The 25,197-nt window shown below is 44.0% G+C and overlaps 1 protein-coding gene across 1 annotated transcript in view; it reads left to right on the top strand.

Annotated features, from left to right (window-relative positions):
• The first annotated feature begins 244 nt into the window (after positions 1 to 244).
• Positions 245 to 25,197, top strand: part of RYR3 (ryanodine receptor 3) — a 491,158-nt gene continuing 466,205 nt past the window's right edge. Inside the window, 1 exon segment of the mRNA XM_040620426.1 lies at positions 245 to 306. Coding sequence (XP_040476360.1) covers positions 256 to 306 — 51 coding nt within the window. The 5' untranslated portion in view covers positions 245 to 255.

Below are 25,197 nucleotides of genomic sequence, written 5' to 3'. Positions count from 1 at the left end.
GCGAGAGGTGAGAGGGGTAGGCGGGCTGCTTGGTTGGCGTTGGCGCTCTGCAGTGCAGTGGAGTGTTAGCCCAGCTCCCTATATGGTCGGGGATTAGCTTGGCGCTGCTGAGGCTGAGCCAGGAGCCGGAGGAAGAGGAAGAGGAGGAGGAGGAGGAGGAGAAAGAGCGCAGCAGCAGCAGCCAGCGCACGCCGAGCCGCTGCCGGGGGAAGCAGAGGCGCCGGAGGCTGGGGCACCGCCGACGCCTCGGGAGCCATGGCCGAAGGGGGAGAAGGAGGCGAGGACGAGATCCAGTTCTTGCGGACTGTGAGTCTCCGCGGCGGGGGGCGAGGCGGCGGGCAGGTGGGGAGGAGCGCGGAGCGGGGCGAGGAGGGGCTGCGCTGCGCCGGGTGCCCGCTGCCGGGTGCCGGTGCCCGGCGCGTTCTCCGCACCCGCCGGCTGCAGAGGCGGACCAGCCACCCACCCGCGGGGCCGCCAGGGGCTGCGTGGGTAGGGACACCTTCTCTTGCCGGTCCCTTCTTCCCCTAACGGCACCCCCACCCCAGACCTCCACCTCCACCTCCACGGCTCTCCAGGCAACTTGCTACTTGATCTGAAACCTTTGATGCCCAAACTTCCAGCCAGGGTTTGCTCGCGGTTGCCCTGACCCGGAGGATCAGAAGTGGAAGGTCTCGCCCCAGTGTCGGGCCGCTCTTTCACCCCCAGCACTCCACCACAGCCTCCCTGCCTCCTCGGAGGTGCCCCCGTGCACTGGGGAACCGCCAGAAAGAACCAGCGGGGCAGGGGCGAGTGTGGGGAGCCGAGCGCGAGAAGCAGGCGCTGGCGCTCGGTCCCAGTCCTGGGATCGCTCGGAAGGGAATTCACCCAGTGCTGCCCCTCGCCGGCAACTGCTGCTGGAGCGTTACTTGACTGCCCGGAGCGTAAGAGCCCTGGCTTCTGCCGCCTGCTCTCCCGAGCCCCGCAGGACGGGGAAACCCCGGTCTGTGGCTCCGCGTCACTCAGGTCCCCTTCCTGGCACCGGAGGGCGCTGCTCCGCCCCAGATTTTAGGGGAAGTGGCTGGGGGGCGGGGATCTGTTGTAGCCACATCAACCTTGCCCATTAGGAGTTAACGAAAGCCTTTCAAGGTGGAAGACAACCGGGAGGTTTTGGGGGCATTGGGGTGCGTCCCAGCGCCGATTTAAGCCAGGTGACCTTGAGCAAGTCGCATAATCCGCCCTTGCTAGCCTCAGTTTCCTCTTGTGTAAAATGGAGAAAATATAACCAACGTGATAAGGGTGATAAGGATTAAATGAGATAGTGAATGTCATAATGTTTTGTAAACTGTAAATTGCTCTGTAAGTGTTAGATCATTTTATATGAGCTGTCTAGCTCTCAGGAATTAGAATGAAATTCTTTCTCTCCCTCTCTCCTTCCCTTTAAGTGCCCCCTTCTGACCCGGTCTCTGAAGATCACAGCTTGGGTCTTGTCGTTCTTTTCCATCATTCCTTCCCCCTTGTCCAGCACCCTTGACTTTCTCTTCCAAACATGGTTCCTCTGTCAGGGCTGGGACTTGGGTCTCATTCGGGGGATATAGAGGGACCCATCACCCTTCTGATTCAACCTTCTGATATTACAGAATTATCCATTTCTTCATCCTGGACCCAGATCCCCCTCTCCTCATCTCTCACACTGCACTCAAGAGCTCAAGACGGCTTCACACTTGCCACTCCTTGCAGCCCTTTTGTTGTAAAGCTGCCCACCCTCCCAAAGCCCAGTGGAATCCCTAAGCTTTCCTTCCAACAGGTGTCCTTGATACTGGACGGGTGGCACCTCAGGTACTCCCTGCCTTGTGCTCTTCTTGATCGGTTGTTTCATCTGCTTATTACTAATGATCTTCTAGGCATTATTGACTGAAGAAATTCCCTTCTGACGGAATGGGTCAGTGTGGAATAGATGACTCAGGGGGTTGAGGTGAAAGCCTGGTGGTTTTCTTGAGATCCCCACCCTTTGTGTTTCTCTTGGCTTCTGTGGTCACCTTCCCTGACTTTTCCTCTCCATCAGGCAGTGTAAGTGTTTTTTGGTACCCCTGTAACCAGGATTTAGGGTAGAGCAGTGGTTCTTAAATTCTTTATGTTATGTGTGCCCTGCCCCAGAGATTAGAGTAGCCGGGCTCTTTTTTTAAAGCCCATCCATGGCCCCCTGCAGGGTTTGAGGACCCAGGCTAAGGACGTCTCTGGCAGAAGTACTGCATACCCCGTCATGGCTTCCAGGGAGAGCTGGAAGTGACCATGGGGGCAAGTGACTCCACGTGTGGCATTATGATTGCTCCTAGTAATCACCTGGAGTGTTTTCTAGGCGTGTTCTTCAGTAAGCCTGCGAACATCTTCATCTGTGGCGTCTTCGGGAGATGATAGGTGATGAAATTGAGGCACAGGAAATCAAGTGGCTTGGCCATGTTTGCCCAGCAAGTTCCTGATGATTGTTATTACATAATGTTAAGTTAAATGCCCACCACGGCCTGGCGCAGAGTGCTACTCCTGAGGCTGTGGTCTTCACAATTTACTGCCCCAGGAACTACTGCTTTCTGACCTGTGACACTCTCTCTCCATATCCATATGCATGAATTAGACACGATGATTTCTGCAAACCCAGTCACCCTACATTTTGATTTGCTCAGAATTTTGACTTTATCTTGCTGCTTTTAGGGGAGTCAGGAATCACAGGGCTCTGCTCCAAGTGGGGTTCCCTCACCTTCGAATATGCCTGGGTTCGAGAGGCTGTTGTTGTTTGAACTCCCCCACCTACCTTTACCTTAGGGTCTCTTGCTTTTCCCCAGACAACATCTTTTAAAGCAATTTGGCCATGTGTCAGTCATGTAATGCCTCCTCACCCTAACATTTGTCCTGGACCGGAAGGTGATTGATATTTGATGATGGAAAAGAACCTTGTCTTTGCAACTGAGAACTTTAGAGGGCTGCCGTTCCGGACAGCAGAGGCTTTTAAACCTACTTTTATAAAATAGACCAAAGAATAGCATTGTGTTGAGGATCCTTGTCAAGCTGTCAGTGGTTATGGTATCCTGTTTATTATGATAGTGACAAAAATAAAAGCAGCTGGGACGATCGGTAACACGAAATGGGCCAGGCTTACTGCAGTAATCACCATAGGTGTGGTACCGGGGCTTTAGACACTTGCTGGGAGGTGGTGTTCACGTTGGTTGTGTTCTCTGATACATTTGAAACCTGTCCTCTCCTGAGTAGGGGCAGTGCCTACGCAAGGGGTTTGGAAGTGTCAGCACATCGTGTCAACTAAATGCGCTTGTACCCCAGACCTTAAAATGGTTGTGTAAAACTACATAACCTCTCTGGACTTCTTGAACCACCAGCAGTCATTTAAGTCAATGAGAGAGAGAGTCAGCCAGACAGCCTGAGAATTTTCTTTAAGGCGAAAATTTTCCCTCCCGCTGCTGCTAGCAGTGGCATCATCCTGCCTTCCGATTGCTCTTGCTGACGTCGTCAGTGTCACTGACGTGGCTCTGAAGCTGCTCAGAGGCAGATAAACCTGCCAGCCACTCATCTGAAAGCAAGAAGTTACAGTGAGAGGAGTGACAATTACCCTATCTCCAGACGGTTGGAGCGGCTGGCACCGCATCGCGCTCTGAGAGTGCCAGGGAGTAGCTGTTTTCTCCACCCCCCTCCACCCCCGAGTTCTTTCCCTGTGGCTGCAGGATCCATTGAAAAAGAAAGAAAGGAAGAAAGGACTCTAAACCTCAGCTTACTGTTTTCAAAAATACCACAGCCTCGTCTTTGCCAACACCCTCTCCACCACAAAGTTAATTGAAACAGAACTCAAAGTGAGGTGGACGTTCGTTTCTATTAGTTTCACTTAAAGACTAGTCAGAGATGCCTAATTTAGCCCTCCTTGTGGAACGTTGTCCTCCGTCTAAATTTGCAGCTCTCGAGGGATGAGAGAAGGCACTTGGGCTAAGACTCAAGACTGCTCCCCTGGTCTGGGGTCCTCCCTAGGGTCGGACTCTGACGAATCCCTGCATTTGTGCCGTGGCACGAAGGTGAGCCCAAGTCCCTCCAGCTTGGGAGGACAGTGAACATGCACTTGGTGCTTTATAGATTCCTGCTTGCTTCTCCCCTCAGCACAGTCCATTTACGTAACAGCTACATGATGCCACCGGGCTTGCTTTTGGCAGCTTTTTCTCAAGGAGGGAGGTGGACACAAGTGACTTCTTCCTTCAAGCATAGGGTTTCAGGGTGACCGTGAGTAATAATGGAGAGAATGCTAGCATGCAGACCCAGATACCCAGGCGTATGTTGGTGACCTGGGCTCTCCTGCCAAACTAGGTTTGATGTGTAAAATGACAAAACTCAGAATATCCCCGTGCTCTGGGCCTCCCGGTGTCACTTCCCATCTTCTCAGTCTCTTTTCCCTTGGCTCCAGAGAGCTGATCTCAGTAAGGAGCTGTCTCAGAATCGCTGGACGCCCAGTATCCCGTCCTTTCCAGGGCAATGCCCCAGGGGTCTGCATAAAGGAAGCGAGGTCCTTCCCCCGAAGACATGAACTTGCGTCAGAGAGGCTGTGTCGGTACGTGGGGTGGCTCCCGGCTCTGAGGCACTGAATGCCCATGAGTGGGGCTGTCCTGAGGGGTCTGAAGCTGCTGAGCTCCAGGGTCACGAGGTGATGGTGACTGTGAACTTGGACATACTTGGAATATGTTGCAGCCCCGTACAAGAGGAGTGAGCCCAAGAACAGGTGTGCAGTTGAAGAAGGGGGTGCTGGTTGAAGGTGTGTCTGCTGGCTGTGCGTATTTTGTCTTCGGCTGATTTGATTGTTTAGCAGGATGGGGACACTTCAGTGAAATACGGTTTTTAAACAATTCTTTATTCCTTTCCCAATATTGATTTAGAGGAAGCATAGATATATTTCTCAGGTTCCTTAGGATTGTTGGGAGGAGGAAAATGTTGAAAAAAGGTGGGAGGAGTTTATCTGGAGAGCAAAATACTCTGATAATTATTTTCAAAGCGTTTGTATCAAAATAGATCGTGTTACGTCTCTGTGTGTTTATTTGCTTCTTTTGTGATACTTTGTTTCACTCCTTCCTGGGAAGGATTTTTTATTTCCTAATGTGGGTTTTCCTTTACCTTACTATTTGGAGAGTTTTGAATTTAGGAAGCCAGTGGCTCCATCACTTTCTAATTGACTTGAAATCCCTTTGAATGTTTCTTACCAATATCATGTATAGGCCGCAGAGGTCTCGTGTCATCAAATACCAATATTTTAGCTCATTTTCCACAATCCCTCATCCATATAAACCCTTCTCTCTGAGCTTGGTCTTTAAGCTACCCTTGATACAAGATTTATCCAGTAGGAGTGAAATGTAATAAAAAATAAAAAATTGAACTCAGAAGCAGGAATTCTTAATTCCAGCCGTAACTCACCGTGACCTTGAATGAGTCATTTAAGAAAATTGGGGTTTCATCTCCCCCGCTGTAGGGAGATAGAATCTGCTTTCATGGCTCACAGAAGGGTAGTGGAAGGCAACAGTAACTCCAACAATACCCCAATGAGAGAAGAGGCTGTGTTTTGTAGGGTATTATCATTGTGCTTCTCTTGCAGAGGGCGTCAGTCCTGCTTGTGATGGGATCTTGTTGTTGAAGAAGCACCACACTTTCTCTTTCTCTAATACGCTCCCCGTCACAGGCCTGCACCTTCATCCCAGGGTTGTTACACTATCTCTGGTGTTGGTCCAGCCCCAGTGTTGAGAAATTACTTGACTAAAGCAAACGCCAGCTCATCTTTGTTTGACTAAAAGACTTGATTGAGAAAGCAAGTCTGTTGGTGGAAGAGACTTCAAAAGGCCAGGCAGGCCTCCAGGCTTGCAGCCACCAAATAGAACAGAGTTATTTTTTGTCTTCTTAGAAAATTACCAAGGCTTTACTATTTCCCATAGGACCCCCTTTTCTTATTGGATCCCATTTCTCTTCCTTTCAAAGTCACCCTCCTGTTTCTTCCCTCCCACTTCTTTTACGAGCCCATTCTTCCTTTCCCCCCAGAGCACTGGGACCAGCTTTTCTATAAAGCCAACCCTGCTTTTTCCTCCCAGGGATTCTGCTGCCTCAGTCGTGTCTGTTTGGGGACTCAGGGCTTTTGCAGAGTTCCTTTTAGTCACACCTGGACGAAGCAGATGCTTTTGTGGTGGGAGCCCTGCCAATGCTGAGGCTGCAGGCCATCTCCTCTCCCCAGGGAGCCACGTCGGGTCTTCTAGGCTTCGGGCTTCGGGCTGGTGTCCTCGCAACCATCTTCTTGTTCAGAAGCTGTTGGGGTATTTTAGGGACAAAGACATTTCCAGCCACTGCAGTTTCCTGTGCTTCGGTGAGTTCCGCCATCATAGCACCTCTTCAGTTCAGAGAGAGGGAGGGAAAAGCACTGGCACCTCGCTCCCGATCCCGCTACCGGGATGAGCCTCGTGAGGTGCCAAGATTATTCTTTTCCCCTCCTTGTGTCATTTCTGATTCCTGATTGTTAGAAAACAAAGCTCAGGTCGGCTCTGAGACTGATGATGCAGGATTCAAAAATAAAAGCTGTGCCTCCTCTCCTCTCCCGGACTTCTTCCCTCGTCTAGCCCAGAGCACATTGCTGACCTTACAGGAACACACCGGCTGTTGTCCTTTGAGGTGGGACACAGCCCTGGAGGGAGGAGGCACTGAGACACAAGCTCCCCATTTTTTTCTTTCCCCTTTTACCATGTTGAGCGGTGGACTCCTTATTGATTTCAGGCCTCCCGGCCCCTACACAGGCTTGTCAACTTGAGGAGGTCGAGCCCTCCTTTATTGGATTCAGTGCCCAAGAAGAAGAAAAGCAAACATCATATCTTCAAATCAGACTGCAGAGAGATTCAGGAATTTCTCTCCCCTTGAGCCGTCCCCTCTGGGGTGACAGCTGCTTGCTGCTGCTTACTTTAAGAGTGCAAAGGAGGCAGGAGAGAGCTCTGGAGACAGAACTGCTGAGCACAATCTCACAGGCCATCAACAGTTTTTTCCACTGAGTTCGGTGTCTGTGGTTTTTATGCTACAGGACCCAGCCAGGGTGATGAGCAAGGCAGCACAGCTTTCAAGAAAGTGTAAGAGTGACAATCTGCGTTGGTGTCAGTGTCCACGGGACCCATGTACAGAAGGCGATCTTTCTTAGTCTGCCTTTGGAATAAGGCATTGACTCAAGAACTTCCCTCTGCCAAAATACGGGTATGCAGAATGGTTAACTCGGCGGGTACCATTCACAATTAGCATCGTTAACGGCTGAGCAGAGCCAGTTCATGAAGGAACAGGAATTGGACTGATGAAAGATGAGAGCGTTTGGGAACAGTCCAGAGAGGGGCAAGCCTGAGTTGAGCACGCACTGGATCTTGGGAACCGTGAGCAGGCAGAGGAAGCATCAGGGCACAGAAGTCGGGTTCGGGGGCTGGTGGCACAGAAACTCTGATCCCTGTCTACGTAGGACCTTTGATCAGAGGACAGGAAGCCTTGAACTACATGGAATAAAGTGACCAACCTCATTTCGGGCGTTGGAAAGCGTACTACTGGCAGTCATGGCTGGTGCTAATACATACTCTGTTTTACATAGTTCAGAATCAGAGACAATGGTTAGAATAAAAAAGTCTCAGATTTTTATAAGACGAGGTAACTCTACGTCAAAGTGAGAGCTAAGAAGTCGCCTTCCCTAAGTAGAAAAGCATTCAAGCAACAAAAGTCCATTATTGGTTATCATGTTTATTAATAGGTTACTCATCGTTATCCCAAGGAAATGCCCCAGAGTTCCCAAAACCAACTTAGACCAATTCCTACCGAAAAAGGGGAGAATGCCAAGGAGAGCTGCCTGGCTCCCAATAGAGCAAATAGGAAAGGATCTTACTGGAAGGTACGTGCTTCTTAACAGACCAGTGGCAGGGCCTGGCATTTACTCTCTGATAATTTCACTGTTGAGTTCTTTAATGGGCCTGAGCAGAGAGAGCTAGTCAGTGGGACTACAGGAAGAAATGGAAAATTCTCCATCAGTGGCACATAAATGTCCGCACTGTAAGAAGTATTGATTGGGACTGCTGTAGTCCGTGCCACAGACTAGATCTGGACTGTAAATAATACTAGAGCAGTGCAAGGGATCCAGTGGGCCACAACTGTACATTGAGCCAAAAGCTGAATCCAAAAGGTCAAGTCAAAATAGGGCAGCCAGGCCTGGAAGAGTGTGAGCCCCTCATAAGCCCGTTCATCTATCCGTGATTATCACCATCCATCATTCAGGACACATGGCTGTTGTTCTGAATGATAGCAGAGATCCACCCCTAAGTCGACCTCTCTTCTGTCTAGGCTGGCCAGAAAAGGAGAGTCCAAGAATAAACCATAGTGATGTCTTGAACAAACCTCCTTTCTTTCCAAGAGGGATTTTAAGATGAAAAACATAACAGAGAACATACTAGGCAAGTAGGTAAGCTCAGAGGTAAAGCCTTTGCTCTATTTGGTGGCATTTCTACCACCAGATGCCTTTAGGATGGTCTGCCCTTACCTAGGTTTTTGTTCATCCATTTATAAAGACACAGTAATAATGATTCTATCTCAGGGATGCCCTGAAAATAGGAGCGAAGGGACTCCAGCTCTCCTCCAGGAAAATTAGGTATGTGTCTACTCCACAGAAGGAGTAGCTCGGGGAAAAAAAAAGTTGTTTTGTTGCCCAATTACCTAAAAAGGTTCCTATCAACCTAAAGCATGAGCCAGAGATTGTAAACTCCAGGAATACGACAGCTTTAAATTCAGTCCACTCTGAATCCCCAGGGACCTGTATAGCGCAGGGCTCACAAACAAGCACTTTCAGGGCCAGGCCGGTAACTAAATGTGGGAATCAGGCTTTATTTGCAAAGAAAGGTGGGTCCGATGTACACATTCAAACAAAAGATTTTTAAACACTTCCAGCCAAGCACAACACCTCTGCACCAGGACTGTGAGCTGCGTGCCAGTTTGCAGCCATGGGTGAACCCTCACATTTCAGGGTCTAAGCTGCCTGGAATGCATGCATACTTTTACGAGTAGGATCAGGCTCACAATATACATCAAAGTCCTTGGATGAAAATGTCAACGTGAAAGACAGTGTATCATTTATCTCAGTGCGTAAAAGACTGGTTGGCAGGCTGACAAATTAATAGGTCTAGTAAACGATAGACTTGATCATCAGAATGAATCCAGGTAGTGCTAGCCCTTAAAAACCCTTTCAGATTGTCACATAGATACAGATATCATGAAATTTAAAGGAAGGAGGGTGTCCACTCAGCGTTTATTGACCAACTACTCTATCACTGGCCCTGACCAAGTTGCTGGCGGTTACGTAGATGAACAAGACATTTTAGCATTCAGCGGCCCCCGGTGGCTGAGGGTCAAGAGGGGTTTCAGTCTTGTTTTGAGGTGGCAGGGATATCAGTCACTTCAGATGAATTTATAACGTTTAATTTAACTTCTCCATACTTCCATGGTACAAAGGTAATTTGTTTGTTTGTTTATTTAACAAAGAGAGAGAGTGTGAGTTGGGGGGGCACAGCAGAGGGAGAGGGAGAAGCAGACTCCCTGCTGAGCAGGAGCCCGACGTGGGGCTCAATCCCAGGACCCCAGGATCATGACCTGAGCCAAAAGTAGATGCCTGACCGACTGAGCCATCCAGGTGCCCCAGAAAGTAATTCTTACCAAATTATGTGACCTTGGGCACAGTTTGTTCCCTTATGTGTCTGTTTCCTCATGTGTTAGGTGTGAGTGATAATAGTGTCTGCCTCAGATGGTTGTAGAGAGGATTCAATGAGTTAATCTGTGTTAGGTGCTTGGAAGAGTGCCCAACATAGTAAATCCTCAATAAATACTAGGTATAGGAGTGTGGTCTCAACAAACAGCACAAACACTGGCATTAGGCACACTAGCTACTCCAAATGTCATTGCACATTTATTTTCTTGTTGAAAAGTACAAAAGGACAGTGCCCTGTGATTATTCTGTGGTCTTGATTCCTGGCATTCTGCTTCACTATAATGTGACTGGAAATGAACCTGAAATGGGCATGGCCTCAGGAGCACAAATTGATGGGTCAGTTCGTAAGCGTCTACTTTGCAAAGCCTCTTGATACAAACACTCATTGACTTTTCCTCCAGCAATTTTTGATTACCCCTGTCAATGGATGGGCAACACGATTTGGAGAATCCTAAACACAGACAACTCGTCCTTGGCTTGGGGAGATTTCTTTTTCAACCTACGTTTTAATATGGAAATTTGCCTTTCTGGGAATTCACTGTATTTTCAGCAACACAAGGTCATCCTACTGTAAGGATCTTGCTATGCACTTTATCAATTCCTTCTTATGACTAAGGATGCAAAGCATGAAGCTAAAGTAAAGCTTGCTTCTTGTTACATGCCTTAGTGCCCTGTTATGGGCCTCTGATTCTTACCCCACCTCTCGGTCCTGTGCTCTTCCCATCTTTTCCCTCTCTGCTTTCCATGGAATAAATTGGATGATGTTGGCTATGTAATCCCTATTAACAATTTTCCTACCCCTGAATGAGAGTAGATGTTTACTTAGTTAAAATACTGTGCTCCTTGCCAAGTGACCCGTGTATAGACGTCTAGGCACATGGGCTAGCTAATGGCGCCTTGGTTTTGAATATGTTATACCACCCTAGCTGGCTCTTTATTTTCACTCAAAATCAGGTCCCAACAACTGAAAGCTTAATTGGGCTAAGCAGTTGGGACATTTAATTAAAAGAATTAAAGCAACATTTCCTCAAATGATAGTGAGTGGTTGGGCTTTTGATTTCCTTAAAGTAAGGAGGTGCTTTCTCTTGATGTTTGATCTCGGTGTTTTAATAGCAATACACTTCACTTTTTAAGTTGTGAGTAAAAACTAAACTATACGAATGATCTCTTTCATATATTCCAGCCTCAGTTTTTTAATCTGTAGAATGGTAAAAATCACAACTAATTCTCAGGGAGGGGTCAGGATGAAATGGCCAGACTCCACGATTCTCCAGAGCAAGGTCATAGTCTATTACTATCAGCTGCTTCCTTCCCCCTAACATCTGATAATGTCTGGTACTTGGGGATGTCCTCAGAAAGCATACTTTATAACGTGTAAAATGCTGTAAGATGTCACACATGCATATTAGAACCTGGGCAACGGTGAAGTCTGATTATGTATGCATACAGCTCACTATTATAATCAAATAAATTTAAGATCAAAGTTAATCTGACTTATTATTTATTCTTGTACATAAATATTATTATACTGGCTCCTAATTAGGCATAATTGTACAAATCACAGAAATGACTATAATTAGTATAAATTTTGCCTAGCCAAACCAATCTTTTTTTAAAAAAAAGATCTATTTTTTTTTTAAACTGAATATCTTAGTTCTCTCTTCTTATTGACCTTGAATGTGATGGTTCCTCTGGTGCCACATGCCATTTCCAGATCACCATTATTACCGTTGCCATCACTGTCAACCCCGTTACCACCTGGAGCGTCTGCTAAGAGAGTGGTTAAGAGCTCAGAGTAAGACCACAGTGTGAATTCTAGATTTGTTATTTGTAAGCTATGAGTGCCTGACAGTTTCTTCATCTCTAAAATAGGGATATTAATAGTTTCTTAGGTGGCTGTTGAGATCATTAAATATGGTGGTGTTTGTAGAACTGTAGTGAGCACAGTACCTACCCCATACTGTGCCTATTTTCTCTTCTGTGCTACACTCTGTGATAGGACATAATATGTATTTTGATGGTAGGTCTTACTGCCCAGTGGCTGGGGGCTGCCTTTGCCATGGTCCCAGCACCGTGCTCAGCGTGGGCTTCTGTGAGCTACCTGGGATCCTGCAGCAGCTGCTTTTCATGATATGGGAGCCGTTCAGGGGGTAGAAGATGTACTTAAAACTGTTTATTTACTATAATTTCTAACTCAATTAATTGGAAAAAATCTAAATAGCGCTTCCACCTGCTCCTTAGAAGCCTTAGCCAAATGAAAACCAGTGGGTGTGCATGTGTTTGTGCTTGATTTTCTGCACACATGAAGGTTGCAATCCCAAATCATGCTTTTAACGAACAACAGGAACCTGTCCCTGACGCCCAGCTGTTTGGTAGAGGATGACAAATATGTTGACTGATTCCCCAGGCTTTAGTCTGGTCTCTGGCTGTGCTAAGTACATGTCACTCATGTTCATGATGAGGCCTTTAGAATACACATAGGAAGGCAAATATCTCCCAGAGCCGAAGAGGCTCCCCGATCTAGTCTAAACTCCTGCAATCAAATGAAAATTAAAAGGCAGGTTTATTGGGGTTTTAGAGTAAAAGAGACTTAGGGTTAACCTTTCTCTAGCCCGTAGGTTAAGTATACTATGTCCTTGGGGAGATTATGACCCCTTTGCTCCAGACATGTCTCTCACGTATGACAAGGTACATGGAATTCCTGACATTCAAGAACTCCTTTAGATTAAGGCATTATCTCCAAGGCGGAGGTATTGTCTGGGGGTGGGGGAGGGGATTTAGATGTTGCTATACCCGCTTCTGGATGATCAGATTATCAAAGAATAAAACCTTGATTTGGTAATGTGACATTTGGGGTTGAAAGATAAGGAATGGTCGCTAGGGCATTGTCAATTTCAGTTCCACAGTAGGTTACTTTGAATGTCCTAAAGAAATAGGGGAGAGAGAGGATACATTAAAAAAAAAGAAAAAAAGAAGAAGAAGAAGGATGTATGGGTCACCTGGGGGGCTCAGTCAGTTAAGCATCTGACTTCTTGATTTTGGCTCAGGTCATGATCTCAGGGTTGTGAGATCAAGCCCCTCATCAGGCTCTGTGCTTGGTGTAGAATCTGCTTGGGATTCTCTCTCTCCCTCTGTCCCTCCCCTCTGTACCCCTTCCTCCCTCCCCCAGCCACCACCTGTTTTCTCTCTAAAAAATAAACAAACAAAAACAAAGAGATAAGGAGCAAAGAGGCCAAGCATTACTAATTTCCATAAGTTTTACCCCAATTTTATTTTATAGTTGTCAATATCTTAGATGGAACTCAATGTTTTTCATTAATAGAGGAGGGATTGTAATGATTGGTGACACTGATGTAAGTGAAATGTGTGTTGCCATGAAAACAAGCCCAACGACATCATGGAATCATCCAGGCTTGGGGATATGGGGACGATGTGTCAGTTTCTGACCTCAATGTCTTGTATGAAGTCAGCTTGTGAAAACTGAGAAGTGAGGACGGCTGTGCCCGATTCGCAGCACTAAACATACACATGGGACGTCCCCGGGTGCTTATGGAAAGAGAAGGTGGGTATGGGACAATTCCCTACCTGTGAAACACGTGTCTGTTCTGTATGTCATTGATGCCAGTTTGATGACTATTGATGTTTTTGTGTTTCTAGATGTTGGCAAAATGATGCTCATTTGAGAAACAAAAGGTTATTTTGATGTTGGTCTACTTTAGGAAGGATTTCTGTGTGCTTTTAAAATTTCTAATCTGTACCAGATACAAACCAGTAACCACTCCACAGTCCCCTTTATTTCTATGAGAATCTTGAGCGCTATCAACAGCAGAGCGCAGCCTCCTCTACTGGCATGTGCACATGCAGGCTTAGAACAAAACTTGGCCATTATTAATATCTACAGGTGGAAGTAAGTCCTTTTATTATTAGCTCAAATTATTGGATTATTCAAGATCGATTTTTGTTTGGCTTTATCCTTTACCACTTTCACGTTGCTCAGGTTGTTTTGACTTCGATATGTTCCCTCTCTCCTCCTAGCCCTAATCTTCCTTTAGAACCTCCTTTTGAACCTTCTTTGGAGATTTCCTTCTATAGGTCCTGAATAGGACTGTAATGAGGTTCCTCTTTTCTCTTATATGAGTCTATTGAGCATTATTTTTTGTTTTATTTTTCATTGTCTGAAATCTGAGCTAAATCAGAGCTACTATCCTTCTAAAAGAATCGTGGGATATTTATAGCTAGGTAAAGGCCCATGACAATCATCTGTTAATTTTTGTGTTAGGAAACAGATCCTATGTGTTATCCATTCATTCCTTTATCCAACAGGCATTGTTGAGTGCTTACATGTGAAAGACACATGCTAGGGACTGGAGAAGATTTAAAGGTGAGCAAAATGCACAATCCTATTCTCAAGGGTCTTCAACTATTGTAGGGGAATTTGACATCTAAAGAATTGACAGTAGAGTCAGACAAAGAATGTGTTAAAGGTAAAAGTTACACACCCTTGAAGGGATAGTTAATTTTAACTAGAAGTTAGGGAAAATTTGAAAACAGGGAGCACTTGAGCTAGGTGGATTCTATAAGGTGTTGGTAGTAGAAATTGAAATTAAAGGTGCATTTCAGACACAAGGATCATCAAAAAGTAAAACCCAGGGTGTGAGAAACTATGACATGCTCAGGGAACTCTAAAGACTGGAGCATAGGGGTTACATAGAAGATTGTTGGGAGATGATACTGGAAAACTATCCTGGGAGCAAATTAAGATGATCTGGCTTTTTTTCCTCTAGGTAACAGAGAACTGGCTAACATAAATACAATTAATTCTAAAAATTTCCAAAGATGATGCTTATATTACTTTAGTACAACAAGGCTTTGGTAAAGTAGAATGTATAGATACAGATTATATAAGGGTGCTTTTTATGTATTTTTTTCAGTTTACAGTTATATGTCTGATGCTTTGAGAATCTAGTTGGCCCTTTAAGAGCAAACACAGATCACTTGAGCAACTGCATTTGTTCAGATTGGACTCCAGGTGCCCGAGACTGTTGGCGAGGGAGAACCTCCACTGACAGGGAGCTGGCCTTGCCCCAGAATGGAAGTCAGGAAGGGTCTCATGTTGCACCTAAGCCTTTCTTCATGGAGAACCACTCTGCAGCTACAAAAGGTGATTGACTTTGGCTCAGGCCAAGTGGTTTTAGGTGACAGAAAAAGAAGTAGGTACTTCCAGAACATCTACAAAATAGAAACTGATTAACGCTTGAAAGGTTATGGGCCAATTAAAGGCTTTATGGAGGACTGGCTGTTAAGTCTCAGTGGTGTCCCTCCTACCTCAGACTGTTAAACTTTGGCTCCTGCGCTCCTTCCAGAGGCCATGGCTTGTCCATGGGACACATGAGCCCTGTAAAGCCACAGTGGTATGTGGTACAAGGCTTTCCTGAATAGACTTTATAGACCTTACTACCCTGGCTCTTGCCCTTTTGTGACTTACCGTTTGGTCATATCTAACCCTGAGGAAAAAAATAGAAGATCAGAATTAAAATCAACATATTCAGATGATTTGTTTAAAATTTTGCTAAAAGTTTAGTGAGGAATATGACTGCCGAGAAATTGATAATTACTGTTGTCTGCACAAAATAATCTGGCACTCGATCATATTGCAAACTTTGTTTTATGGTACAAAAATCTCCATTTCTCCACAAGACTGAATAGCTCTCTGGGGGCAAGGTCTTCTGTATTTAGTTAGTTTGATTTCTTAGGATTCCAATCAGTGCTCATTCACAGACACAGTGGCTCAGTGATTTCTTGAGTGATTTTTTTCATTCAGTGTTTCTGCAAGTCCTCACTACTTAGACTAGGTATTCAGCACACCCAAATGGCGTGTTCTTACCTACTTACTTATATATAACGAGGGATTTCACATTCCCGAATTGTAGGTTCCATTCTGAAGTAGACAGTTTGTACTTCTAATGTGACTGACTCTTTTTCCATCAAGTTTAAAAGGCGTGTGTGTGTGCGTGTGTGTGTGTGTGTGTGTGTGGTCAAGTCAGAGATTTTGGGTTTTTGTTGTTGCTTCTGGTGTATGCCCAATGGCCAGTGGGCATGTGCTGAATAAACATTTATAGAACAACCTAATAAAGAGACATGGAGAAAACAGGAGGGGACATAAGTTTATTTGAAATCTGATACCTTGAGTTTTAACTAAACAATACCTCTAGTGTCCGCCTGTTAGTATCATTGGATTCCCGTGTGGGGTGTTATCATGGCTCTGCCCATAAACACACTTATCTTTCTAGAGTGCTCCATCTGTCTCTTTTCAGACTTACCATTGTTCGCGTATAGATCTGTCTGATGAAGAGGGCCATCCATCATAGCCTCTTTCTTCCCCCTAATCCTCAGTGATCCTTTTTTTTTTTAAAGATTTTATTTATTAATTTGAGAGAGAGAGAGCAATCAAGAGAGCACAAGCAGGGGGAGTGGGAGAAGCAGACTCCCCACTGAGCAGGCAGTCGGATGTGGGGCTCGATCCCAGGACCCTGGGATCATGACCTGATCCGACAGCAGACGCTTAACCGACTGAGCCACCCAGGTGCCCCTCAGTGATCCCTTCTTAGACTCCTTTCTTCAGGCCTCAGGTCCTGTGCTTCACTTTCAGATGAGCCCTCTCTCTCACTCACCTACGTGGGGTCATTAAAGTGAATGCCCCAGGTAATACTCTCTTGGTTTCCATCAAGAGCTTCATTATAGTTTAGGGGACATGCATGACTGCGGTTCTCATACACATATTTCCCATGTTTTAGTTAAGATTGATCTGTAGCCCTCTTCTCCAGATGTAACAGAAATGTCATTGTTGTCTTGGACTTTGCTTTATGGATCTAACGTTGCCATTCCAATGCCTGAATTGCTTTACAGCTTTTTAATAAATCAAGATCTGGCATCCATTCAAATATACCTAAACCTGTAAGACTGCTTTCTTTTCCTCCTTCTCATGCCTACGTATTCACTTTTCCTTCATCCCTTGCTCAATAATTTTACATTTTTTTTTCTCTCTCTCCCTTGTTTTCCGCTTCTCCCTTTCCTCATTTCTAGCTTTCTTTTTCTGGTCTTTCTCTGGAAGTATCTGTAAGTACAGGTAAAGTTTAGCCCCGGAATAATCATGTAGGCCAGCAGGGCTCCAGTGAAAGGATACCACAAGGTCAGGGAGATGCAGTTGTTCCCTGTGTTGGCTTTCTGTAATTGCCCACCAAATTTGGCCTACCAGCTCAGAGACTGTCTCTTGCGTCCTCTTCTTCCCCATGCCCATTCCCTCTCCCTGATTTAGAGACTTCCGGAGGATGTGTCAAGCTCATGAGCTGGTGAATTTTTTTTCTCTATGGGTAAGAGCTGTCATGTAGTTCTAAGCTAGATTTCCATGAGTGGATCAGCATCAAATATTTAACTTCATCCCCTAAGAAACTAAAATTTTCATGTTCCCAGGGAAGTCACTTACTGAGGGACCTGAGTGATGCTAATAAATGTTCCAAGAGATTTATAGAAAAACTGGAAAGTCAGGCTTCAGATTTACCAAGAGAATATACTTGGGTCAAACTGTTATATACGTAGGGTTTTAAAACTCATTAAGCTGTTTGATAAGTGAAGAATTGATGGTGACAAAAGGAAATTGTTTCTGAAAGGACGCCTGCATCGGGCTCTCTCATTTTAGTGTGTGGAGAAGTATTCCACTCTGGCGCATTTTGATCAGAAGTAGAACACGTACTGCGTATAGGAAGCCGGAGCCACACCAGTAAATGCTTACTCTCCGGTTCTTAATATTCTCAATGGTCCTTAACATCAAAGTCTTTTGCCATCACGACATTATCTGTTTCTTACAGTTTGACAAATGGTAGTCTAGTTTCTAATTCTGATCTGCCCACTTTTTAAAAAATCAGATTGGTTCTTTTTTTTTCTTTTTTTACTTGTATGGGTCTTTATATATTTTAGATATTAACCGCTTATCAGATATGTGATTTACAAATATTTTCTTTCATTCTTGTAGGTTGCCTTTTCATTTTGTTGATGGTTTCCTTTGCTGTGCTGGAGCTTTTTAGTTTGATGTGGTCCTGCTTGTTTATTTTTGCTTTTATTGCTTTTACTTTTGTGTCAGATTCAGAAAATCATTGCTATGTCAAATAGCTTATGTCAGTGTTTTCTTCTAGGAGTTTTATGGCTTTAGGCATTATGTTCAAGTTTTTAAGCCATTTTGAGTTAATTTTTTGTGTTGAAAGTGGTGTAAGAAAGTGGTCCAATTTCATTCTTTTGCATGTGGTGGTCCAGTTTTTCCAGCACCATTTGTTGAAGAGAGTTTCCTTTCCCCATTATATATTCTTGGCTCCTTTGTCATAAATTAATTGACTGTATATGTATGGGCTTAATTCTGGGCTCTTGATTCTGTTGCATAGATCTGTGTGTCTGTTTTTATGCCAATATCATACTGTTTTAATTACTATGGCTTTGTAATATAGTTTGAAAGCAGAAAGCATAATGCCTCCAGTTTTGTTCTTCTTTCTCAAGATTGCTTTGGCTATTTTTTTGTGCTTCAATATATCTGTTTGGGTTTTGGCTTTATTTTAGGTAGAAGAGGGTACATTTGATGCTTTAATGCATTCAGATTCACCAGGCCTCTGCAAATGCAGACACCCTACCTCCTTTCCAGGTAGCTGCTCTCCCAGGAGCAGAGCATGTAAGTGACAGAGACTTTTGAAGTTTTATGAGAAGGGTTGAGAGAACCTATTTTAAAGGTTGGTGTTCAAGGTTTTCAGCCTCTTTATCCTACTGCTTTTTTTGTAATACATTAGAGCTAATAACTTTTTTTTTTAGACAGATATATTTTGGAACCTTTGGAAGAATAATCTTTTAAAATTGATTCACTCTCTTCCAGATATTAACTTTAAACTACTCTTGAAACTAATGTCATATTGTGTGTCAACTATACTCAAATAAAATAAAATAAAATATTTACTGAAAACACATACACACATGCAAATATTCTTGATACCTAGGACCTTAGGATACATTCTCGTGGCTAAGGCAAAATAACCTGTCCTTAAATTCATCCCACCTATTATCTTACAGCTGTTTTAATTTGCTGATGTTCTTATAAATTAGATTACTAACTAATTCCACATTTAGGAAGATGTACTGAAGCATAGTCTGGTTTAATTAAGTAATTTTTGGCAGCAAATTAGAAATAGACTCTTAACTAGAAAATAAAATAGACTCTTAATAGTTTAACTATTTGTAGCAAATTAGAAAACAGACTCTTAGTTTCCTTTATTCACCTAGAGATGACAATGCTAGCGATTTTGCCGTGACAAAAAATATACACAGACAATATATATTTATACACTGAATATAGTAATTATGTAATTTTAAAATAAATGTATACTTAAATAATTCTGTTGTGACAAAAACATCCATACAGTATATTTTTATATGGTAAGTGCTAAAAATAAGATATCCAGTGAAATGATCTTTCAGGAGTGAAGACCAAATAAAAACTTTTACAGACAAAACAAATCTAAGCGTGTTTGCCTAAGGATGTACATTATGAGGAATAAAAATGATCCCAGAAGGAGGGTCTGAGGAAAAGGAGGAAGTGGTAAGAAAAACAAAATAAAACCAAAACAAATTAAAATGGTAAACAAGTCTCTATGAAACAGTAACATTAAGTTTTGGGGTTAAAAATGTATTTATATCCAAAATTTTGAACATTAATAGCATATAAATCAGGAAGGAGGTGGTTGATGATAAAGAATTCATCCTTTTATTATTGTAGGAGGGTAATAGAGATATTAATTTTAGACTTTCCTGTTAAATACGCCAGTTAAAATTTCTAAATTAGTCAGTAAATAAAGGAAAGAAAACCTCTGCAAAACAAGAAGAAAATATAGTGGGGGAAATGTCAATCAGTCTAAAAGTAGAGAAAATGAGAAATATAAAACCAGAGGCTCAAACTAATCCAGATATAGAAATAATTACAATAGACTAAATGGACTTACCATCTTGTTAAAGTCAAAGATTCTCAGAGTGAATACATAAACAAAAAAATCCATTATATACAGTTTATAAGAGACACATGTTATGGGATGCCTGGGTGGCTCAGTCAGTTGAGCGTCTGCCTTCGGCTGGGATCTAGTCCCACGTGGGGCTCCTTGCTCAGCAGGGAGCCTGCTTCTCCCTCTGCCTGCAACTCCCCCTGCTTGTGCACACTCGCTCTCTCTCTCTCTCTGTCAAATAAATAAATAAAATCTTAAAAAAAAAAAAAAGAGACACAGGTTAGAAATAGGAAAGGTTTAAACAAAAATATTATCAGAAATGAATAGAGACACTGCTTATCTTCATATGAGAAATTAGTTCACCTGGAATTTATAAAAGGTTTAATTGGTATATATCTGAAAAGATAAAGGAAAAATGATCAGTCTACTGGAGAAACTGATAAATCTACCCTTTAGTGGGAGACTTTAACACTATTCTCAATAATTCATTGATTAAGCAATTAGTAAGGATCTAAAAGATTTGAACGATACAAGTGTTGAGACACTGCATCCAACAACTACAGGATACGTATTTTCTTTTCTTTTTTCTTTTTTTTTTAAAGATTTTATTTATTTATTTGACAGAGAGAGAGACAGCCAGTGAGAGAGGGAACACAAGCAGGGGGAGTGGGAGAGGAAGAAGCAGGCTCCCAGCAGAGGAGCCTGATGTGGGGCTCGATCCCAGGACTCTGGGATCACGCCCTAAGCCGAAGGCAGACGCTTAACGACTGAGCCACCCAGGTGCCCCCAGAATACATGTTTTCAAACACATATTTACAAATTTAAAAGGTGATCCTGTACCAGGCTAGGAATAAAAATTTCTAAGAATTTTAGAAAGTCAGTATCATACAAATCTACTCTCTCATCACAGAACAATTTAGATTAGAAATCAAGTACCAAAAGATGACCTTGAAAAAACCTGATGGTTGGATTTTAAGGAGCACACATTCTAAATGATCCATGAATCAAAGAAATCATACCAGATATGAGAAAACACTAAGTTCAGAAGAGTTATGAACATACTAATAGAAATATTCGTGTGATATAACTCAAGCAATACTTAGAGAAAAATCTCTAGCCTTAAAGCAGAGGTTAGCAAAATTTTTCCATAAAGGAACAAATAGTAAAATACCACTATTTACCATCACAACACGGGCACAACGAGTTGTAGCACAAAAGCAGCCAGGGACAGTATGAAAATGAATGGATATGACTGTGCTCTACTAAAACTTTATTCACAAAAACAGTCATTGGCCAGGTTTGGCCCACCAGGCTTGGTTTGCTGACTTCTGCCTTAATGACCCATGTTAGAAAAAGAGGATGGTTGGAATAAATGGCTAATCATCTAACTGGAGAACTTACAGCACCAAAAAGCAGAATAAACCTAGCAAAAGGAAGAGGAAGGACATGATAAAGACAAGAGCAGAAATAAAAGAAAGATTCTATGAAACAAAACCAAAATCTGTTTGTTTTCAAAGACTGCTTTAGTCCAGGTACAATGGAAAGCAGCACCTTAGGTAGAGACTAAGGCGTCCAGTACTTTTTTATTCGGGAGGAACAAGCCCAGGGCCACGAGAGTGAAATAAAAAGAGTAGCCCGAGCTCCGTGAACTGTCAGAGAGCACAGCACGTTGCCTGTCAGCGCGTTCACTCACCAGCCATCCAGCTTTGATGGTGGAGGGACCATGCAGCATAGGTGGGCTCTGTGCAAGGGCCAGAGACAGAACCCGCTCGAGGGAATTTAAGAATGCACATAAAGTTTGTGTTACAGTACAAAGACTAATAAGGCTTCTCAAAATCTGGAAAGACTGTTGTACAAAAGAAGAGAAGGCATGAGTAAACAGTATGAGGAATATCATTGTTGAATCGGATGCAGCAGAGATCTGAGAGATAAAGAGATTGTGAACCACTTTGGGCCGATAGTTTTGAAAACTTAGGTGCTAGGTCAAATTCTTCACAGTATAAATGAACAAAAGTGATTCAACAAGAAGAGAAAGAAAATTGGATTGCTTCTGTAAGCTATTAAATGCAATGAATCAGTATATTAAAACAAAAAAGTTTTGGGGCACCTGGGTGGCTCAGTCGCGTCGACTCTTGGTTTCAGCTCAGATCATGATCTCAGGGGTCTTGGGACTGAGCCCCACATTGGGCTCCACACTTAGTGGGGAGTCTGCTTGAAGATTCTCTCCCTCTGCCCCCTTCCCCCACTCGTGCTTGCTCTCTTTCTAAAATAAATGAATCAACCTTAAAATAAAATTTCTTCCAAAAACCCGGGGTTTAGGTAATTTTTGTAGGCAAATTCTACAAAAATTACAAAGAATCAAACAACGGAATATTCTAATCTTGCAAAGCCTTTTAAAAGAGTATGAAGAGAAGGAACACTCTCAAATTAATATATGAGGCCAGTACAACCTTTCCCCCCAAATCGACCCAAGATTGTTTAAGAGGAAAATTACCAAGTTCACTTTGGAATATAGATGCAAAATCTTAAAATATCCGAATTTATCAATACAGGAAAAAGCTAGTACATCAGGACTGTCCATTGGTACAGCCACTTTGGAGAACAACCCGCATTACCGGTTCACATGGTACAGTTGAACGTACACATGCCCTGTGGCTCGGCCGCTCCTGTAGATAAGGCCTCGAAAAACTTGTGCGAGCAACTCATGTGTTCAAGCGTGTTGATTAAGTCGAGCCGCTGGAAAGAGCCCATCCACAATAGAACGGAAAACGTGTCCTTACCCTGTATCTTCATGTACGTTTATGGATAATAGTGAAATGAGTTAGCTACGGTTACCTGCAACAATGTGGGTAAATGTTGTGAACAGAATGGTGAGAAAAGCAAGTCCTTGAAAACCACAAACATTTGGATTCTCGCAAAAACAAGCACGACTAAACAATGCATTATTTATGGGCACATACGCAGGTAGCACAGCTCTGAAGGAAGGCAAGAGCCCGAAAATCCTGCAGAGTAAGGATGGCCACTACCTCTGGCAGACAGAGGAGGAGAGGTGGGAGGAGAGGGCTTCCTTCCTAAGATTAATAATATTCTGTTTTGGGGCGCCTGGGTGGCTCAGTCGGTTAAGCAGCTGACTCTTTTTTTTTTTATATTTTTAAAAGATTTTTATTTATTTATTTGACATAGAGACAGCCAGCGAGAGAGGGAACACAAGCAGGGGGAGTGGGAGAGGAAGAAGCAGGCTCATAGCGGAAGAGCCTGATGCGGGGCTCGATCCCATAACGCTAGGATCACACCCTGAGCTGAAGGCAGACGCTTAACCACTGTGCCACCCAGGCGCCCCAAGCAGCTGACTCTTGATTTCGGCTAGGGTCATGATCTCAGGGTCCTGGGATGGGGACATGTGTCATCGAGCTCCACACTCAGCAGGGAGCCTGCGTCACGAATCTCTCTCCCTCTTCCTGCCCCTCGCCCCCACTCTCTCATGCTCCCTCTCTCTCATAAATAAATAAATGTTAAAAAAAATAGCATTCTGTTTCTATATTGGTAGGGCGAACGTGAGGGTTGTTGTTATTTCTATGATATTTCACACAAACATACACACACACATAGACAAAAATAGACATTTTCCAGAAGGCATTAGGATTTCTTCACACTGGGACCCAGAGGGCTAAGGAGCAGGCTGGGTCCAGGACTAGAGAGGCTGCTGCTGGTCAGCCTGTAGGCATGCTGGGGTGTGGCCAAGGGCCAGACTGGAGGGGCAGATAAGGCCAGGAAGAGCCTTGTCCAAGATTTGTGTTTTGAAGGGAAAGTTTATGACCGTGTTTTGGAGAGGATATTCCAAGAGTTAGGCCAGTGACCAGGAGACCAGTTACAAGCCTCCAGGTTTAGTCTAGCTAAGAGGTCATATAAGTGTCATCGAAAGTAGTGGCAGCCGGGTAGAGAAGAGACTTGAAAGTTTCCTCAGAGGCAGAGTGGACAGGACTGGGTTCTGCCTGATGGATATGGAAGATGAGGGAATAAAAGAAAGTCAAAGGTGACCTCAGGGATTCCAGGCAGCATAATCAGAGGGATAAGGTGTCATTACCCGAGCCATGGAGTCCCAGAGGAGGAATGATTTTGTGGCCCAGTGGAGAAGAGAAAGGAAGAGGACAGGTTGAGCTTGAGGTGTCTATCAGGCCTTTTTTTTCTGGAGTTGGTCTCCTTTGACCCTTATTATGCAGGGCCATGGCTCCCACATCACCACAGCAAAACCATTACACGGAGAACTCACTTTCTGGACAGCATCTGACTCTGCACATACGTGGCTGGGGGCTCGGGCTGACAACAGCCATCCTAGAGATTCGATTCTTTCTTTAGAGGTTGGAGGCTTGTTTCAGAATTCCAAAATCACTTAATTAAAATAAAATATTCCTGTCCAGAGAATCAGAAGATGTGGTGTATTGAGTGGCTTAAATAGCAACCATTTATTTCTCACAGTTGTGGAGGCTGGAAGTTCAAGATCAGGGTGTTGACAGGTTTGGTTTCTGCGAGGCCTCTCTTGCTGGCTTGCAGATGGCTGTCTTCTTGCTGTGTCCTCACATGGCCTTCATTTTGTGTGCACACATTCCTGGTGTCTCTTACTCTTCTTATAAGGATGGTAGTCCTGTTGGATTAGGGTCCCACCCTTATGACCTTATTTAAACTTAATTATCTCTTTAAGGCCCCATCTCCAAATACGGTCACGTTGGAGGTTTGGGCTTCAGCATATGAATGTGAAGGGAGGAAGTAATTCCGTCCATGACACCTGAGTTCCAATCAAGACACTAGAGGTCTGAGCTTCGGCAAGTGACTTTTCCGGCCCTTCTGTAGTCCTCTTCTGGAAATGAAGGTATAAGGACTAGAACAGCAGTGGTTTGCGAACATTAGGGTGTGTTAGTATCACGTGTGTGGGATTTGAACCAGGTGCTGAGCTCCGTCCTCAGACTTTCTGATTCAGTAGACTGAGCTGAGTGAGACTTGGCACTCAAACAGGTTTCTAGGTGCTGCTGCTGGTCTGGGGACCACACTTCGAGAACCACTGGAAAAGCATGATCTCTTCAGCTCCTTTAGCGTTAACATTCTATGATGGTTCTGTGGTGTTACCTTACAGCCCCTCTCTCCTGGGCTTCCTCATCTGAACCACACAGCCTGGAAATTGATCTGAGGGGCTGTCTTCTCAATTCTAAGGGTGGTCCGTAACTAGTACCAATCTAGATGCGCAGGAGGGATTCATTTCTCACAGGGAGGGGATGTCTTAGGTCATTAAAGCTCACTTCTCTCATGGAACCCCTGTCGAAAAGGCTGATATTAGAAGCGCAAGCCTGCTGAAAGGACTCCAGGGATGAACGTCACTTCCTCAGTGTGGTGTCCAGTTTGCAGGAGGGC

Source organism: Ursus maritimus, unplaced genomic scaffold (genome assembly GCF_017311325.1).
Source record: "Ursus maritimus isolate PB19 unplaced genomic scaffold, ASM1731132v1 scaffold_35, whole genome shotgun sequence".
Taxonomy (NCBI): Eukaryota; Metazoa; Chordata; class Mammalia; order Carnivora; family Ursidae; genus Ursus; species Ursus maritimus.
This window is presented reverse-complemented; position numbering and strand designations above follow the sequence as displayed.